This window comes from Mesoplodon densirostris, chromosome 19 (assembly GCF_025265405.1).
Source record: "Mesoplodon densirostris isolate mMesDen1 chromosome 19, mMesDen1 primary haplotype, whole genome shotgun sequence".
Lineage (NCBI taxonomy): Eukaryota > Metazoa > Chordata > Mammalia > Artiodactyla > Ziphiidae > Mesoplodon > Mesoplodon densirostris.
Window position 1 is genome coordinate 37,344,847 of NC_082679.1, and position 20,398 is coordinate 37,365,244.

Below are 20,398 nucleotides of genomic sequence, written 5' to 3' on the forward strand. Positions count from 1 at the left end.
AGTATACAAAAATCAATGTTTTACATTTAGGAAGAAAAATGCATAAAAATGTTAAGGCATCATTTTTGTTTTAATTTTCTTTGTACTTTTTCATACATTATTGATTATGGCTGGCAAATGAGCATATGTTATTTTGGAATCTGAAGTATGTTTTAAAAAAAAAAGGAAGAAGAATGTCCAGTCTTTTTCTTTTGTTTGTTTTAAAAATCTAGAGAGTAGAAGTATTAAAAATGATACTTGTAGCTCTCACCATTCTTTGTTATTTTGTGTTAGAAGTATATGTATTATTAATACATAAGGTACTAAACTAATATCACTCCCCTTTTAATGGCTAAAATTTCATAACTAAGGAATTCAATCCAAAATCTATAGATTACTTTCTAGGTGTCTTCCCTTTATTTTTCAGAGGGCTCATTTTTTTCTTTGCCTTCTATTGATATTTTCTTGTGGACAAGTGTTAGAAAGCTGAGAATAGACTATTTTCTCCTTAGAAGCCAGCTTTTGTTATGTTACCTTCTCCTTGAATGGGTTAGGTATAATGGTAATCACCTTTATAAATATTTTTCTTTTTAGCACCTCAAAGACAAGTTTTGGAATTTCATTTTCTACAAGTTCATTTTCATTTTTGGTGTGCTGAATGTCCAGACAGTGGAAGAAGTGGTCATGTGGTGCCTCTGGTTTGCTGGACTGGTATTTCTGCATCTGATGGTTCAGCTCTGCAAGGACCGGTTTGAATATGTGAGTTTTTAGCCAAGCTCTTCTCCTGCTTAGGCACACATTTGCCAGGTCTCAGTTGTGTAATATGAATGAGCAGTGACACACATGTGCAGGATAGCTCTCCCAGGGAAGGCTCCTGGATCAGGTACCTCCTACCTGTTTCTTGAGAAACTTTCTGCAGCAGCCAAGGAATGCAGGAGCAGTGTCCCCTAGGGAGGTTTCCTTCCCCTCCCCAGTAGTGTTGCATTACAACCCACGTGAGGTCAGATCACCTACACAAACTGTTTTGATCACAGCGCAAGGAAACCTTAATATATAAACTGAAAAAAAGCTGGTCTCTTCCAGATGTTTTCTGTTCTAATCTCCTTCCATTTTCCCCCTTCTTACTCTGGTTCTTGGAGCCCTTCTTTCTGACTAGCTTACATTGTTTCCACCCTGGGGCAGGACTGAATTAGCTCTCTTGGCTTCCTTGGTCCCTGGAGAAGTGAACCTTTTCTGTCTGGGTACAAGATCTGCCTCTTGGCTTCAGAGTTGTGTGGGTGAATCTTCATTTGTTAGTAGTCCCGAACTAATCTCGTGGATCCCCAGTAAATGGACGCCTACAATCCTGCCCCTCCCTTAAACCCACTCCACAACCCTGCTTGCCCCTTTCTTTACCCAGTCCTCATGGACCATGGTGGTCCTTGCCCGTCTGTGTGAGTTAATCTCAGTTCCAAAGCCTTCAGCTGTTTCATAATTCAACCCCCATCCCAGGCCATGGACAGGCGCTCCTGACCTCCCCGACTGGTTTGGTATCTACACCTTCCTGCTCAGGAGTCACAGCTCCAGGCCTTCCTTTCCAAGCTGTATACTGTTAACATAGCATTATGATAGTAGTCAGTCTGCACCTGGATTACACTTCAGTTGTCCTAGCCGTGAACGGGCTAGGAATGTCCTCCCAAGTGACTTTGAGGGATTAGGGCTAGAACAAGATTGTGAAAGAACACAGCAGAATGTGGTGCTGCCCTGTTGAAGTTGAGTCCTGTTGAAGCTAGAAGAGAGAATTACATTCCTTTGGCAAATTGTTTCTAGAGGCTTATAATCCCACTGGTAGGAGGATCCTTGAGAACTTGAGATGCAAATATAATGTATATTGTTATATTCCATAAATTAAATGATAGAGATCTCAAAATATCAGCTCATACTCATATTTAGGTTGGTTGGAGAATTTTGACCATCTGGTGATGGGATACTTTTCTGTGCTTCCATTTGGCCGTGCGGCTATGCACAGACCTCCAAGCAAAGACCCCAAGGTTAATCTTGAGTTTAATTAACACTGCCATGCTTAGTCAGGTTTAATTAACACTGCCATGCTGAAGAATGAGCTTCCTTCTCCTGTTTTGCATTTTTAGCTTTCCTTTTCTCCCACCACACCAATGAGTAGCCATGGTCGAGTTCTGTCTCTACTGGTTGCTATGCTGCTTTCCTGCTGTGGATTAGCAGTTGTCTGTTGTGTCACAGGCTACACCCATGGGATGCACACATTGGCTTTCATGGCTGCAGAGGTAAGATGCAGAGACAGGTTTTTGCTCTGATTATGTTCCTATGTGTTTTCAAGGAAGCTAGAGGATTATTGACAGATTATTTTCACCCACAGTGGCTATCTGGTCTTCATTTTAACAAGTATTTTTTGAGTTCCTTTGTTTGGGGTTGGGTATTGGTACTGATTGCTTTTACATATGTTATTTCACGTGATCCTTGCTACAACATAATAAAAAGTACAGTTGGCCCTTGAACAACGTGAGTTTGAACTGTGTGGGTCCACTTATACATGGGTATTTTTCAGTAATAAATTCTACAGTACTACATGGTCCCTGGTTGGTTGAATTCACAGATGCAAAGGAACTGGATACGGAGGCCCGACTATAAATTATATGGGGATGAACTCCCATATTGCACAAGGGTCAACTGTAATTATTTTTGCCGACATTTATATAGTGCTTACTCTATGCTGGGGATTGTTCTAAATACCTTACATATATTGACTCATTTTATTATACCTGTTTATTAATGGGGAAATGGGCATGGAGGGTGAAGTGAATTGCTTGAAGTGCCAAAGTGGCAAAAGTAGCACAATCCAAGTTCTGTGACTTCCAAGTGGGAAGGGTTTTCTCCTTAAGATATTGTAAACAATGATTGGTAACAATTAGTAGGGAAATATCCTGTAATTGGTTATTTTAGATAGGCCATAAATTAAGATTTTATAGAATAATACAGTATATATGCAAACTGTTGTTTTGAAAGAATAATCTGAGATGTTCATGTATATTTTAAAATTTACTTTTAAACCCTTTCTGAAAATACTAATTTCTGTTCGATAGAAATCAAATTTTTTGTATGTTCTTTATATTCAGTGGCTATATTTGCTTTTTTCCTCAGGCCAAAGGCAAAATACTTTTATCTTGTCCATAATTGCTATTATTAATGGAAAAAATGAAATAATAGATATCTAATATCAGTATCAGTAGATAGCTAATATCAAAACACTAAGTTTGAAGTACTAATTGGGAATAGTTAGAATAGGGTTAAAATTTATTTTGCTTAATAGCATTCATTTCAGAGTATAATATAGTAGTGTAAGAAAAATAAGGAAAGAACATTTAAGTACTTAATAAAAACATTTGCAATCCTAGTTGAATACTTTCTGTATGTGAAAGGTATACAAATGTAAAAAAATATGTTTAAAATTTTATTTACTCTGACATTAATTAGTTTGATTTAGATATATTTTACTATAAATCACCATTTGAATGATACTGGGTTTTCCTTGTTTGTTTCTCTAACTTTTAATTAGTATTAGGCCAAAGTTTGAAAAACGGTATACCTAAAATTAAAGACATTTAAAATAGGTCTGTTGGGTCATAGGGCATATTTTCATTTTAGCTCATTAATTTTTTTAAGATAATTTATGTTACAGATTTGATATTTTGAACTAAATCATATGTTTCTAGTGTTTCTCTTCTATGTAAAATATTTTCCATTGTAAACGGGAGTTTCCTGATCTCAAACGTAAAGAATGTTAACAGTTTTATTCTGCTAGATTAAGAAGAAATTTTTCTTAGTATCAGTTTCTTTAATACAGAATACTATGAGGGTCTTATTTTGTTATTGATTTCCTTCATCTGTTTTATTCTGTGTGGGTGAAGGGGGTGCAGAAAGCATTATATAGAGAGCAGGGATTCATATCTAGGATAGTAGTACCTAAGCTGTACCTTGGGTATAGGGTCACCAAGTATTCAGACACCCTCTTAGGATAATCGATTATGGTGACTTAATGCAGTATAAAATATAAGTGATTGTCAAACTCAATGACCTCAAGATTGTAGAAGGCATGCCCAAGAAATGGACAGGTGTAATTGGTTGCCACCTATTAACAGGAAAAGGCTCAATGAAAGTTGTTTCTAGGTCATGAAAATATTCCATGGAAATTTGAAGCACATGAAATAAAATGGTTGGTAACTTGTTTTTTTTTTCTTTCAGTTTTAATGAGATATAATTGACATATAGCACTGTATAAGTTTAAGGTGTACAGCATAATGACTTGACTTACATTTGTTGTGAAATGATTACCACGATAAGTATCATCGCATATTCATACCCCCCAAAATGTTTTTTACCCTGTGATAGAAACTCTTAGGATTTACTCTCTTCACAACTTTGAAATATACCATACAGCACGGTTAACTCTAGTCATCATGTTGTACATTACATCCCCAGGACTTATTTATCTTATAACTGGTACCTTGTGACTACCCTCCTCCAAGTCCCCCACCTCCAACCTGATTTTTAATTGAACTGAGAACTTTTATCACTTTGTAAAAGTAAATTTGGTCTGAGCAATCCTAAATTTTACTAAAAAGAAAAAAATCTCTCTTTTTTAAAATAGTCTCTTCTTGTGACAGTGAGGACTGCTCATGTGATTTTACGGTGAGTAGAAATTTGGGAGGGTGGTGATGGAGGTCTACTCATACAGTTGATTTTAAGATACAACATGTAGGGGGCTTCCCTGGTGGCGCAGTGGTTGAGAGTCCGCCTGCCGATGCAGGGGACGCGGGTTCGTACCCCGGTCCGGGAGGATCCCACATGCCGCAGAGCGGCTGGGCCTGCGAGCCATGGCTGCTGAGCCTGCGCGTCTGGAGCCTGTGCTCCGCAGCGGGAGAGGCCACAACTGTGAGAGGCCCGCATACCAAAAAAAAAATAAAAAGATACAACATGTAAAAAATTTATAAAAATGTGACTGTAGTATATCATGTTTAAAACAAATTCAATTGTAACAGTAAGTCATTAACATGATTCTTCTCTATTCACTGCAGATATGTAATTCACCTCTGGGACCTCAATCACGAAGGAACGTGGGAAGGAAAGGGAACATATGTCTATTACACAGATTTTGTTATGGAGCTCACTCTGTTGTCCCTGGACCTCATGCATCATATTCACATGTTGGTAAGTTTCCCAGAAGGAGCTCTAACAGACAGCTAAGTTTTTTATAATCAGGAACCCTGTTTAGTACAGGGTTTAACAGATGAAACATTTGTGGATGACCCACTTAAAGACTGTAAAAATGATGCAGCTGTTCCCCTCCCTTTTTTTTCCTTTTTTTTTTTTTTGGCCAACAGGTATAAAGCAGTGTAGAATGAGTTTGGTGCCCAGCTCAGGAGGTGTTTGCTGTGTAGGAGACGTGGGTGACTCTGCTGACCAAGTCAGTAGATAATTGTTTTAGCATGAAATTAAGGGAATTCCTCTCCTCATAGTTTCTGTGGCTTCTAATATTTAACAGTTACTTTGTAGGTGGTAAAGGGAATTCCCACTGTGTTAGCTACTTCATGGATTCATAAATTTTCTATCTTTGTAATTAAAAACAAAGTCTTTATTCTTAATTCCTCCTACTTCATCGTTTACATTTTACTTTGATGTACAAGAAATCACCATGCTGAAAACCTGCTTCATTGGTTTAGCACTTCAGTGATCTGTGAATGGCGAGAATCAACATATTTGGTGGGCATTTTATTTAAATTGTAAGCCTATCAAAGTAGCATTTAAAAATTTTTGGGTAAAACATAGCGCATTTCTATAAGTCTACTTTTTAGAAGTAACTTTCAAAACATACTTTAAAAATAAAAAGGCCCCCCCAAAAACAAATATCCAGAGATAACTGTTGACATTTTGTTGTGTTTACTGCTTCTTTATATATTCAAATCCATACATTCTTCAATGGAGATTGTGTATTGGGCATATAGTTTAGGCTTTTTGTAGCTAGTATATTATGTACATCTTCCTATGCTAGCAACAATTCTTCTAAATCATTTTAATACCTTTAAGATAAAACTTCCACAACATAGAAGTGCGATGATTTAATTGAAATATACCATACAGCACTGTTAAAACTATAGTCATCATGTTGTACGTTCTATCCGCACTACGTATTTATCTTATAACTGGAAGTTTGTACCTTTTGACCACCTTCCTCCTATTCCCCCACCCCCAGCCATTGAACAGCCTGCTCCCATAATAGAATATTTAGATTGTATTCAGTTGTTTGCTACTTCACATCTTTGCGTACCTTTTTTTGTCACATATTAGTTTTTTTAAAGTACTTTTATCCTTTTTTCACTTAAATATTATTTTCCCATGTAATTCATCTTCAAAATGTTATATATAAAATATAATAATAGGATGTAATTATATTTTATAATAAATATAATGAGTATATAATGTTACATTATATGAGTTTACAGTATAATTATTCCCCTACTGGGCATTGTGTCCATTTCCTGATTTTCTGTTTTATAATTGCATGGAGGGGCATCATTTTGCATAAAGCTTTAAAATTTCTGATTAGTTCCTCAGGAAAGATTGCTGGTGATGGAATGACTAGGCCAGAGAGCATGTACATTGTTCAGGGTAGTGAGAGAAATGTGTGCATTTGCTTTCTGAATGACTGCTCCAGTTCACCTTCGCCCACAATTCAGAGCTTCTGTTGCATACCGCACTCTCAGCAGTAGCAAGTTCACATTCACTTTTATTGTATATTTTATTCTCTTTCCCTCTTGTTAAGTTATTTGGCAACATCTGGTTATCCATGGCCAGCTTGGTCATCTTTATGCAGCTGCGTTACCTGTTTCATGAGGTACAACGTCGAATCCGCCGGCACAAGAACTATTTGCGAGTGGTTGGAAACATGGAAGCCAGGTAATTAAGCACAAGTTGACGTTGCTCATGTTGACTCATTTGAGATCTTTAATAATAACAGATCCCAGATTATACGAGAACCTGCTTTTGTAAACTGTTAACGGAATGGTAAAGAGTATAGGCTCTGGAGTCAGACTGCCTGGGTTTGAAGCCCCACTTAGTTGCCGTGTGATTTTGGGCAATTTACTTACCTCCCTGTCCCTCACTTGCTTAAGTCTAGGGATGATAGCAGAACCTTCTTCCTGGAACTGTTGGGAGGATTCAATGGGATAATGAACGTAATATTACTTAGAACAGTACTGGGTACATAGTATGTGCTCAGTAAAGATTAGGTTCTTTTATTAGGTCATTATTTTTATCATCATTATTATTAAATGGATGTTTCCTTGGGCTTCTGCCCTTTTTCTTCCTTATGCATGTGTGCTCACACACACATACTCTCTCTCATACTCTTAACCTCAGTGGAGGAGGTACTCACTTGCCATCCTGAGGCTAAACCACGCCTGAAAGTGTGAGATCAGTGGGTGTCCTTTTTGTGTCCAAGGGAACAGTTTGGCTCTCTGAGGGGTCTTAACTCCTCTGATTTACCCAGAAATGTTCGCTTAAGTCATCACTAACAGGAGCCATTGTTAAGACACAGTCAGTTTCTGTGTATAGATTTCTTGCTCTTTGGTGGGCTATGAAGAGAATGCAGGTGTAATTTTTCGTGGGTGGAGATTTTTTTACTGAACACGATTCCTCTGTAACTGTGCTGTTAAAGGTGAAGTCTATGAAGTAAGTGGTGCTCAGTATTTGTGTGTGGAATTGATGGAGATCCCTGCCAGTTGCACTTTGTTTTTTACAGGTTTGCGGTTGCAACTCCAGAGGAGCTGGCTGTCAATAACGATGACTGTGCCATCTGCTGGGACTCCATGCAGGCTGCGAGGAAACTGCCCTGTGGACATCTTTTCCACAAGTAGGAGCTTTGCAAAGGGCCACATGGGACTGATGTTCTGTCCAGGGGCACGTGGGTGCTTTTTGTGCCGGGGCTTAAGACCAGCCTTAGCCAAGGAGTGGGGACATTCCCTCAGGCTGGCCATGGTGCTGGTACTGAGTGGGATGGGGAGCCTGGGTGTGTCTTCCTTATTCTTCAGCCTCTTGCCTGCAGGGCAGGACTGTTCCCCACTCACAGGTTACCATCTTAGTTTCTGGGTGTGTTAGCTGTCTTCATATTCCTTCTCCATTTAAGTTCTGAGATATAGCAAATACGCCTGTAAGACTTAAAGGGGTGGGGGGATCCTTGCTTTCTAACAGCTTATTCCCTATTCTTACCCTGGTGAGAATATATATCTTTGCATTTTGCACATGCCCTAAGGCAACATAAAAAAACACACCAGGCAAGTGTGCTGAGATGGGGATCAGACGAGAAGCACTAAGCAGTCCAGAACTGTGACTGTGTTATCAGGAATTAGAAAATGGGATCTTCTGCAAACCTTCACGACTGGACTAGATCTGTGTGTGGTACAGGCTGTTCCGTTCCCAGGGAGTCCTGTTGTCTCTGTGTTGCAGTCCTCACTGCCTTACATTATTCATTTTTAGAGATCTCACAGGAACTGTGTCTGTTTAACCCAAATCATTCTGTTTATAGATTGGATGTTTTTGGTGTTGATGGACCTTGAGGTATCTTTTGGCCTTTTGTATCTGTGGTCAATTTTGCATATTGAGAAAGTTATAATCTTTACATCTTTAATCTTCCTTTCCTTATTTTATATTCCCAAATAGTTTTTCTTCTCCTTTTTAATATTACAAGGGCTTTGGAGCTGGAGTATCAGTAACTCAACACATTTATTGATTTCTTTTTTTTTTTTTTTTTTTAATGTGCTGGGTGCTGTGTTGGGTTCTGGGGAATTAAATTAAAATGACAGATGTGGTCTTTGCTTTCACGAAGCTTTCAGCCTAATGGAGGAGACTGACATGAATTAACCACGTGTGTTTATGAGCATGTAATGATGAATTGAGATAAGTGCTCTAAAGAAAAGGAACGTGGTCCTTGAGAGCTTGTAACAAAGGAACCTGACTCCCACCTGGAGAAAGTGACTCTTGATGATGAGTAGGAGTTAAGTCAGCAGAAGAAGGGATCAGGTGGAAGAGCATTTGAGACAGAGGGAACATGTCTGTAGCAGGAGGGAGTGTGGCGTATCCAGGGAATTAAAGAGAACCCGTGGGGCTGAAGCTCAGAATGTCAAAGGAGGAGTGGTGTTTGCTGAGGCAGGAGAAGCAGGCATGAGCGACCCTGCAGGGGCTTGAGGGTCAGGGGTGAAGCATGAGCGACCCTGCAGGGGCTTGGGGGCTTGGGGTCAGGGATGCAGTTTGAAAAGATCAGGGGGACTAGTTAGTAAGGGCTGCAGTGGTTCAGGTATGTGCTGAGAGGACTGTGGATTGGTGTGGTGGAAGTGGAGCTGGAGGAGGGTGGACAGACGTGAGAAGGATTAGGAAGCACATGGTGCTAGATTGGCTGTGGGAAAACAAGGAATATGAGGCGTTGGGGATTCTCCTAGTTTTGCAGCTGTGCGACTGGATGGGTAGTGGTGCTGCTTGATGAGGTTGGAAGACCAGAGAATTCACACACATTTCTGAAAAAACTTTCAGGTAGTTCCTAAGGAGCTTGGGAACAGTTTGGAAGACTAACTCAAAAGAGAGTGTATTTCACCCCAGAAGAAATGTTTTCAATCACATGATTAGATTAATTTTAGGATTTAATGTTTTTGGTTGAGGCAAAATTCACATGACATACAGTTAACCATCTTAAAGTATACAATTCAGTGACATTTAGTGGAGTCACAGTGTGGTGCAGGCCACTGCTCTTCTCTAGTTTCGAAACTTTTTCATCACTCCAGAATAGTACCTCATACTCATTAAAGTAAATCACTACCCATTCCTCCCTCCCCATGTTACCTGGCAGTCACTAATCTGCTTTCTGTCTCTATGGATTTGCCTATTCTGGACAGTTCATGTGAAGGAAATCATATAATACGTGACTTTTTTGTGACTGGCTTCTTTTACTGAGCATAAAGTTTTCAAAGTCATCCAAGTTGTAGCATGTATCAGTACTTCATTTCTTTTTATGGCTGAATTTAAATTTTTTAAAACAATAAACAATTTGTTTATCCATTCTTCCATTGATGGACATTTGGGTTATTTCCACTTTTTAGCTATTGCAAATAATGCTGCTATAAACATTTGTGAATGGGTATCCATTTGTGTACCTGATTTTCTTTTAGGTATATACTTAGGAGTGGAATTGCTGAGTCACAGGGTAATTCTATGTTTAACCTCTTGAAGAACCACCAGACTTAGCTACAGCAGCTGCACCATTTTATATCCCATCAACAATGTACGAGGGTTCCAATTTCTTCACATCCTCACCAATACGTATTACTTTCTGTTTTTCTTATTATAGTCATCCCAGTTGGTAGGAAGTGGTGTTTCATTATGGTGGGTTTTTTATTTTTATTTTTATTTTTATTAATTTATTTTTGGCTGCATTGGATCTTCATTGCTGTGCATGGGCTTTCTCTAGTTGTGGCGAGTGGGGGCTTCTCGTCGTTGTGGTGCGTGGGCTTCTCATTGCGGTGGCTTCTCTTGTTGTGGAGCACGGGCTCTAGACGCGCAGGCTTCGGTAGTTGTGGCGCACGGGCTTTGTTGCTCCGCGGCATGTGGGATCTTCCTGGACCAGGGCTCGAACCTGTGTCCCTTGCATTGGCAGGTGGATTCTTAACCACTGTGCCACTAGGGAAGCCCTATGGTGGGTTTTTTAAAATGATAATTCTCAAATGTTATGCTTTTATTGTGGTAAAAAAATACATACATAACATAAAATTTAGCTTTTAACCATTTTTTAAACCATTTTTAAGTGTGCAGTTCAGTGGCATTAAGTACATTCACATTGTTGTGCAACCTTCACCACCATCCATTTCCAGAACTTTTTCATCTTCTGAAACTGAAATTCTGTACCCATATAACACTAACTCCTCAATCTCCCCTTCTCCCCAGCCCTTGGCAGCTACATTCTATTTTCTGTCTCTATGAATTTGACTGCTCTCACACAGTAGCACATCATACAATATTTGTCCTTTTATATCTGGCTATTTCACTTAGTATAATGTCTTCAAGGTCCATCCATGTTGTAGCATGTGTCAGAATTTCATTCCTTTCTAAAGCTGAAAAATATTCCATTGTGTGTATATATCACATTTTGTTTATCCATTCCTCTGTTGATGGACACTTGGATGGTTTCTACCTTATGGCTATCGTGAATAATACTGCTGCGAACGTGGGTGTACAAATTTCTTTTCAAGACCCTGCTTTCAATTCTTTTGGGTATATACCCAGAGGTGGAATTGCTGGATCATATGGTAATTCTATGTTTAACTTTCTGAGGAACCATCATATGGTTTTCCATAGCGAGTACACCATTTTACATTTTACACTAGATAATAGCCATCCTGAGGCGTAAAATGGTTTCTCATTGTGGTTTTGATTTGTATTTCTTTAATGACCAGTAATGCTGATCATTTTTTCACATGCTTGTTGGCCATTTGTGTATCAACTTTGGAGAATATCTGTTCAAGCCAAATTATCCTAATTTAATTGGGTTGTCTTTCTGTTGATGAGTTGTAAGAGTTCTTTATATATTCTGGATACTAAACCCTTATCAGATGTATGATTTGCGAATATTTTCTCCCATTCTGTAATGTCCTTTCACTTTTTTCTTGGTAACGTCGTCTGGTGCACACATGTTTTAAATTTTTAATGAAATCCGGTTTACCTATTCTTTCTTTGGTAGGTCATACTTTCAGTGTCAAATCTAAATCCATTGCCAAATCTGGGGTCATGATAGTTTTTTTCTAATAGTTTTATGGTGTTAGCTCTTACATTTAGGTCATTGATCCATTTTGAGTTAAATTTTGTACATGAAGTGAGGGTAAGGGTCCAACTTCATTATTTTGCTTGTGGCTGTCCAGTTGTCCCAGCACCATCTGTTGAAGAATCTTTTTTTTCCCCATTGAATGTTCTTGGCATCCTTGGCAAAATCATTTGGCCATAGACGTTTGAGTTTATTTCTGGACTCTCAATTCTGTTCCATTGGTCTATATGTCTATCTTTATTCCAGTACTTTGCTGTTTTGATTACTGTAGATTTGTAGTAAGTTGAAATTGGGAAATGGTGCATCTTCCAACTTTTTCTTTTTTTATATTGTTTTGGTTATTTGGGGCTCTTTGCAGTTCTATATGAATTTGAGGAGCCGCTTTTCCATTTCTGCAAAAAAGGCCATTGAAATTGAATAGGGATTGCATTGAATCTGTAGATTACTTTCGGGGAAGATTGCTATCTTAACAATATTGTTTTCCAGTTCATGAACATGGGATTCCTTTCCTTTTATGTAGGTCTTCTTCAATTTCTTTCAGCAATCTTTTATAGTTTTTAGTGTCAAGTCTTTCATCTCCTTGGTTACATTTATTCCTAGGCATTTTATTCTTTTGGATACTATTGTACATGGAATTGTTTTCTTAATTTCTATTTTGGATTGTTCATTGCTGGTGTATAGAAACATAACTGATTTTTCATGTTGCTCTCTTTTTTTGTGTGGTATGCGGGCCTCTCACTGTTGTGGCCTCTCCCGTTGCGGAGCACAGGCTCCGGACGCGCAGGCTCAGCAGCCGTGGCCCACGGGCGCAGCTGCTCCGCGACATGTGGGATCTTCCCGGACCGGGGCACGAACCTGTGTCCCCTGCATCAGCAGGCGGACTCTCAACCACTGTGCCACCAGGGAAGCCCCATGTTGCTCTTTTACTGTGCTGCTTTACTGAATTTGTTTATTAGTTTTATGGTAGTTTTTTTTGTGTGTGTGTATTGTTTAGGGTTTGTGTTGCTTAGGAATTTGTCCATTTTATCTGTATTATCTAATTTGTTGGAGTACAATTATTTCTAGTATTCTGTTATAATCCTTTAAATTTCTGTAAGGTTGGTAGTAGTAGTCACACTTTCATTTCTGATTGTAGTTATTTATATCTTCTCTCTTTTCTTACTCTAGCCAAAATTTGTCAGTTTAGCTTTGATGTTTTCAAAGAACCAACTTTTGATTTCATTGATTTGCTCTATTGTTTTTCTATTCTCTATTTCATTTATTGCTGCTTGAATCTTTGTTATTTGCTTCCTTCTGCTGGCTTTGGGTTTCATTTGCTCTTTTTCTAGTTCCATAAGTTATAAAGTTAGGTTGTCGTTTTGAAATCTTTTTTCTTTTTAGGCGTTTTTAGCTATAAATTTGCCTCTGAGCATTGCTTTTGCTGTATCTCATAAGTTTTGGTATGTTGTGCTTTTGCTTCTGTTTTCTTTTGTCTCAAAATATTTTCTAACTGCCCAAGTGATTTTCTCTTGACCTAGTCGTTGTTTAAGAGTTAGGATTTAATTTTTAAAACACCTGTCTGCCTGGGGTTGCATGAGCAAACAATTGTTAGGATCTCTTCTTGGTTTGCTTTACTTTATAGCTTTGGTTAATAGATTGGGGCAGGATTGTATGATAATAATCTATGACAGATTCATTTGCCATAAAGCTAAATGTCTAGATTTCAACAGATTATAGCTAGATAATTTGTTGCTGTAGAAGATGTCTTGGCAAGATTTCAGAGTCCAGTAAATATTTAATTACATTGAAGTGTCATACTTAGACAGAGAAGAAAGAATCCTTCAATAGAATATTATTATAGTTATATAGAAATACAACTGTTTTCTCTGAAGTTTGGTTTCTTTAGCTGTGTAAGTTTGGCATTTTTTTTTTTCCCAAGGAAGGCAACTATATCTGACCAGTTGTACTCACTTGGAGTTTTTAGGCTATCATACACAATGTGGGAAGTTTTTGCAGAGTATGAAGTAAAATTAGATTTGCTTATGAAAAGTGTGTCACAGGTAGCATTATTGGAAGGCAAGGATTTTACACATTTTGGTAGTCTCCCACAAGGCTGATTTTACTAGAGGTGTGATTTAAGGGTGTTCATTAAGGGGAAATGAACTTTAAAAAATATAATCATTTATTTGGCTAATAGTTACATGATCACAAACAGGAATTATAGGTACTTTATTGTTTCAAAGTGTGATAGAGTTGAATGTACACATTCATTATTTTGGAACATTACTGTCATACATTCTTCCAGCAGAGAGATAGTAAGAAGTAGCTTCATCTTGGCCTCTGGGAAAGTTTTGGTACTTAAGTACCATTTGGTTGCTAGAGATGCTGAGGATCATCACATTTTGGTGAGGTTCTCCTGTGTAACCTTATGTGTGCACATGTTCCCAGATACTAAAAAAGAAAAGACACAGAGGAAGTGAGCATTTTTATTCAGTGCCTCGTTGAACTCTTAGAAGAAAGATAATATATTATTATGGAATGGAAGGCCCCTTGAAATCTTAGGAGAAAGATAAGTATTATTATAAATTGGGAAGGGACCTTGGAGATCACTTCATCCAACCTCATTTTTTTTTTTTTAGTATACTTCCTTTAATGGGCAGCACAAGTATTTACTGAGAGACTGCCTTAAATAGGGCATTATCATCTCCTGAAAAAGGGCACAAGACGCTTTTCAGCCTGGTTGGGAAAGCAGAATACAAATATAAGAGGGTTGAAAAGTTGGGATTATGGACGTAAGGTTGTAGGTACTCTGGGTGAAGACGGAAGGAAGGCTCGGTGGCGGGGGGTGATGCTTGATGAAAAAGTGGATGGGAGGTCTTAGCAAATAAGAGGCGAGCTGGAAGGAGAGGACCTTTAGTTGGAGAGTGAGATCTTAGAAGTCGTGATTTTAAAGAGAAGGCCACGGTTAGTGGAGGCTAAAGTAGAGTGAGAGAACAGATCATTGGAATAGAGGATTCAAAGACATGAGAGGCAAGGGTGTTGGATGGTTCAGCCACATGGATCTTAAGTTCCTCAAATAGAGCTGGAGAGGAGGATGGTGAGCCAGGTGATGAAGTCTTACTGAAGAAGGGTCATGCCCAGGAGCTTGGTAGATGACCACGTATGTTAACAAATTAACGTTCGGAGCAGGATACACCAGAAGTACATTAGAGTGAAGCAGGGCAAAGAGGTAATGTCAGCAAGTGTTTCTCAACGTTTAAATCTTGCTAGTGGTAAATAGAAAGTAAAATTGCAACTCATTGATACATTCAGAGTACTTCTGGTGAATTCTCACAAAATATGCTAAGGATATCTTATTTTGGACTTTTTGGTAGCTCCTGTCTTCGTTCCTGGCTAGAACAAGACACCTCCTGTCCAACATGCAGAATGTCTCTTAATATTGCCGACAATAATCGTGTCAGGGAAGAGCATCAAGGAGAGAACTTGGATGAGAATTTGGTTCCTGTAGCAGCCGCTGAAGGCAGACCTCGCTTAAACCAACACAATCACTTCTTCCACTTCGATGGTTAGTTGGTTTCAACCTCTAAAACCATCCGCCAAGGTTTTCTCCCCTTAAGGGATGATGTTTTAATTATAACTTGCCCTGTATGGGCGAGTTTAATGTTATATTTCAGTTTTAATTGAAAATGTTTAAGTAAGTATACTTACTTATAAGTATAGACAGTAAGTAAGTCTATACTTATACGGTAAGTCTATACGGTAAGTATAGACAGTACCGAGGGGTTATTCTGTGCCAGGCATTTTGCTAGATTCTGTGTGAACTGGGGGGACGGGGGGTGCGAGGAGGTGAAAGTAGTTACAGTTGAATCAACTGTGACCGCAAGGAGCATGCTGAATCAGCTTAGTAGTTAAACTGCTGCTAGTAATTTATTGAATCCATGTGATACTTAGCATATAATGAAGGGTCATTGAGCAGCCTTTCCAGTGGGTACCAGAAGGAGAATCAGAACTAGAACCCTGTTTCTTTGCCCATAAAATATGAATATTCCATCTTCCAGAATATTGAAAGGAGTTGTAATAAAACCACACTTAAAATTCTAAGGTCATGGGCACCATGTCAAGGGCTGATTGAACATCCTTCAATTCACATTACATCAGGCTGTTGTTGATTTTCATCAATTCCAATACCATTAAATTCTGTGGGTTCATATTTCCTACTCTAAAGTAGGTATCCCTGGACTATTTGTTTAAGAGGAGTGCTCTTCAGGTCTCTGATTGAGTTTCTAAGGGTAGAACACGGTGGGAGTGGCAACACATTGAAATCCCTGATAGGAAGGACCAAAGGAGTATAATGGAGTCTCTGAGAGGAGGGGATGGTGGCTGCTTGGCTGGCTGGGCAGGGATGCTGGGCAGGTGTAGAGGGGCTGCTTTGTGGCTGCTAATTATGGCCTCTACCACGTAAGACTTCTGAAATAGACTAGCAGATCTTGGACATGGGTCCTGGCTATGTAAGCTATTATTTTATGAATTATTACTGAAAACTTAGTCAAAATAGATAAAGGTAACTAACTTTATTTCTCCCTAGTAAGTACATGAAATAAGTATCCAGCTTTTTATTGGGTACAATCTATCCAGGCAAGATCTTTGAGATGGCCATTGAACTTGTTTTACATTCCAGGCCTCAGTGCTCCTTTGTGAAGGAAAGGGAAATCCTCCTTAAATGTGTGCTTGATAATGGAGTTGTTTTACTGCTGACACCTGGTGGTGGTGTATCTTTTTTTTTTTTTTTGCGGTACGCGGTCCTCTCACTGCCGTGGCCTCTCCCGTTGCGGAGCACAGGCTCCGGACGCGCAGGCCCAGCGGCCATGGCCCACGGGCCCAGCCACTCGGCGGCATGTGGGATCTTCCCAGACCGGGGCACGAACCTGTGTCCCCTGCATCGGCAGGCGGACCCCCAACCACTGCGCCACCAGGGAAGCCCCCTGGTGGTGGTATATCTTAAGAACGCCTTTCCTTAGTGAAATGGCAGAAGCAGCAGGCTTCTTGGTACCATTAGTCTGCAAACCTGTGTTATAGAACTCTTTGAAAAGAATTTCGAATCAGAAAACTAAAGTCTTTAAACCAGATTATTAAGTAAAAAAAATACTTCATGAAAATGATGTCTGCAAATGCGTAGTATTTGTGTGTATCGTGAAAGAGAGGGGCAAATTCTCATCTACTGTAGCAGCTTTAGAGCCCTGAAAACCTTCCTTATAGTGTAGCCTGAGAGAGGGATTGAGTTTGTGTGGATCCAGGGCCACTGGAAAGCAGGAAAGCCCAGTGGTGAAGTGTTCTGGAACCTGACTGTCTGGCTTCAAGTCCTGGCCACCATAATTAAATGCTGTGATCTTGGGCAAGTTACCTCAGTTTCGAGTGCCTTGGGGAACCAACAAGAGCACTAGAGTCAAATCTCTGAGAAGAGTAAAATGGGAATAATAATAATAATAAACCCATGTGGGGTTATTTTTTTAATTTTTGCGGTACGCGGGCCTCTCACTGTTGTGGCCTCTCCCGTTGCAGAGCACAGGCTCCGGACGCGCAGGCTCAGCAGCCATGGCTCACGGGCCCAGCCGCTCCGCGGCATGTGGGATCTTCCCGGACCGGAGCACGAACGCATGTCCCCTGCATCGGCAGGTGGACTCTCAACCACTGCGCCACCAGGGAAGCCCCCATGTGGGGTTTTAGTGGGGATTGAATGAGCTAATCCACATGGGACACTTGGTCAAAAGGCCTGGTGTAAAGTAAGCCCTCAGTGAGTACCAGCTGGTACCATAGAGTGGCCGACTGCAGAGTAACTGCCAGGGGAAAGAGGTCTCTAAGACTTGTGCTGGCTTCTTCTTTGTTTTAGGGTCCCGGATTGCAAGTTGGCTGCCAAGTTTTTCAGTCGAAGTGATGCACACCACCAACATTCTAGGCATTACTCAGGCAAGCAACTCCCAGCTTAATGCAATGGTAAGAACCGCTCACTGCTTTTAAAAGGTGATTAATAATCGGGAGGGAAGGAAAAGCTAGAGAATGTGTGCAGTGTGCATGACTCAGTCGGTCTCACTCTGCTCTGGCAGAACGGCGGGATTAAAAAAAAAAAATGGCAGGATTTTCAGGAGCATCTTATTCACTGGGATGACTTCAATCCCTGCGCTTTAAAATTTGAAACTGGTTTGGAAACCAGCTTTCATTTTACTTGTGTGGCAGATAATCTAACCTTTTCTGAGCACTACTAAGTTCACTCTCATGATCTAGGCTAGTGTTGGGACACCTCTTGATTTTCACCAAAAATATTTGGGGAGTTATTGGCTGGAGTGAATGATGTGACTTTTATTAAAAATTGTCGTAGGCCTACTGAATGTGTTATTTTAGCCCCCTCTCCCCCCTTCCCAAAGTAAATAAATGAGTATACCTTCACATACACACACATACATACATGCCTGTGGATATACATATATAAATATAAATATATACACACACACCCCTTGAGATATTCAAGCATGCTCATGGTTCAAGGATATTGTCCACATACTTCAAAATTCTTCGTATTTTCCTAAAGCTTTGTCATATGGTGTATATTTTTATTTTACAGTGTTGGAGAAACATGGTTCACCGTTTTTGAAATGTAGTGTTCATTGTGATGATAAATGCAGGAGTCTTAAAAATGCAACCTGTGTTAGTCCAACAAATGTGTACTGAAAGTCTGTTCCCGAGACGGGCACTGTGCAGTGTCAACAAATTGCGTAGCACCTGTAGTGTCAACAAGGTGGACAGGAGCCCTACTCTTAAGAAGTGTGAATTCTACGTGGGGTGGGGGGGAGGAGACTGATTATAAACACGAACAGATAAGATCGTTGCCCACGGGGATGAGGACTCTGCAGGCAGTAGGGCAGGTGATGTGGTGGAGTGGTGGGTGAAGGCTGTTCCAGAGGAGCCATTCAGAGAAGTCTTAAGAGGTGATATTTAAGCTGAAACATGAAGGCTGAGAAGAGAAGGAGGCAGATCGGGGAAAGAGGCAGTGGAAACAGTAGGCCATGAGGTGAGAATGTTCTGAAAACAGGTGATTGTGGTTGGAGCCTGCGAGTCGGAACCAAGATTGTGACGTAAATGGAGGTTGCAGAGCCCGGTCACGCAGGGGTTTGTAGGCTACAGTCCAGTTTAGATACTGTAATGAAAGTATGAGAAGGCCATTCAGGGCTTTTTTCCTCCCCCAGGGGACTGGCAGGACAGTTAACAGAGAATAATTTACTTCTGAGAGAATGAATTTTAGAAGGGCAAAAATGGAGCCAGTGAGACCAGTTAGGAGGCTGTTGCAGTAGTTCAGGCAAAAACAGGTGGTGGCTTGGACCAGCGCATTGGAAATCAAGATGAAAAGCAGTGGCGGATTTCAGATGCTTTTCGAAGATGAACGGATGGACTTGACAGTGCTTTGATTTGGATGAGGGGTAGTGGGGTGAGGGGAGTGCTGGTTTTCAGTCAAGCAGCTGAGCAGTGGTATCATGTATGAGATGGGCAGGACGGGAGGAGGAACAGATGAAGGACAGGGACTCGGCCTTCTGTTTGGCTGGGGAAGTTGGGGTATCTATGAGACATCCAAGTAGAGATGTCATGTAGACAGTTCTGGACCTCAGGAAAGAGATCCAGCTGGAGAGAGACATTTGGGAGCTTTAGTCTGTAGGGGACTGGATCTCTTCGAGGGAAAGAAGGTAGCTCAGAAGAAGAGGGCTCAGGACTGAGGTCTGGCTGAATGGGAGGAGCCATGGCAGTGATTGAGAAGGAAGGAAACCAGGAGAAGCGTCAAGTCAACCATGTGGGAATTCTTAGAAGATGAGGCCAGAGAAGTGCATGTTGGGTTTGGCAGAGTGGAGGTGGTTAATCAGCTGGAGAGGAGCAAGCAGTTTCCATGGCTCTAGGGGCTGAGTACTAGATTGTTGGATTGGAAAATGAGTGGGAGCTGAAGACACACAGTAGCTGGCAGTGTGTTATAAGAGGGAGTGGAGAAATGAGGTGGCTTGATAGGGGTGTGCCGTCAGAGGAGTTTTTGTTAATATATTTTTAAAAAGATTTTAGAGCAGGCCATTTATCCATAAATTTCAAAACCTATAGAGAGTATCCAGTGAAGTCTTTTCCTCCATCTGCCCAGACACCCTCCTCTCTTGCAGTAACAACTTCAATTAGTTTCTTCTGTGTTGTGTTTTTCCAGAATGTTTACATACACATATAAGCAAATGCTAAGTATGTATTCTTTTTCTTTTCCCCACGGGTCTTCTTTTTTTCTATTTTTTAAAGTGTGATAAAATACACGTACCACAAAATTTATGATCTTAACCGTTTTTAAGTGTACAGTTCAGTGGTATTAAGCATATTCATATTCTTGTGCAACTGTCAGCCACAATCCATCTCCAGAACTCTTTTCATCTTGCAAAACTGAAGCTCTATACCCAGTAAACAATAACTCCCCATTCCCTCCTCCCTAGCCCCTGGCAGCCACCATTCTCCTTTCTTCCTCTGTGGATTTGACTACTTAGGTACCTTATATAG

The 20,398-nt window shown here is 40.1% G+C and overlaps 1 protein-coding gene across 2 annotated transcripts in view; it reads left to right on the top strand.

Annotated features, from left to right (window-relative positions):
• Nucleotides 1–20,398, top strand: part of AMFR (autocrine motility factor receptor) — a 39,900-nt gene that overhangs the window by 9,872 nt on the left and 9,630 nt on the right. For both annotated transcript variants that reach the window (XM_060085127.1, XM_060085128.1), the window contains exons 3-10: nucleotides 574–738; nucleotides 2,109–2,261; nucleotides 4,643–4,683; nucleotides 5,070–5,202; nucleotides 6,815–6,948; nucleotides 7,793–7,903; nucleotides 15,208–15,398; nucleotides 17,721–17,824. In XM_060085127.1, coding sequence (XP_059941110.1) covers nucleotides 574–738; nucleotides 2,109–2,261; nucleotides 4,643–4,683; nucleotides 5,070–5,202; nucleotides 6,815–6,948; nucleotides 7,793–7,903; nucleotides 15,208–15,398; nucleotides 17,721–17,824 — 1,032 coding nt within the window. The remainder of the gene's footprint in view (nucleotides 1–573; nucleotides 739–2,108; nucleotides 2,262–4,642; nucleotides 4,684–5,069; nucleotides 5,203–6,814; nucleotides 6,949–7,792; nucleotides 7,904–15,207; nucleotides 15,399–17,720; nucleotides 17,825–20,398) is intronic.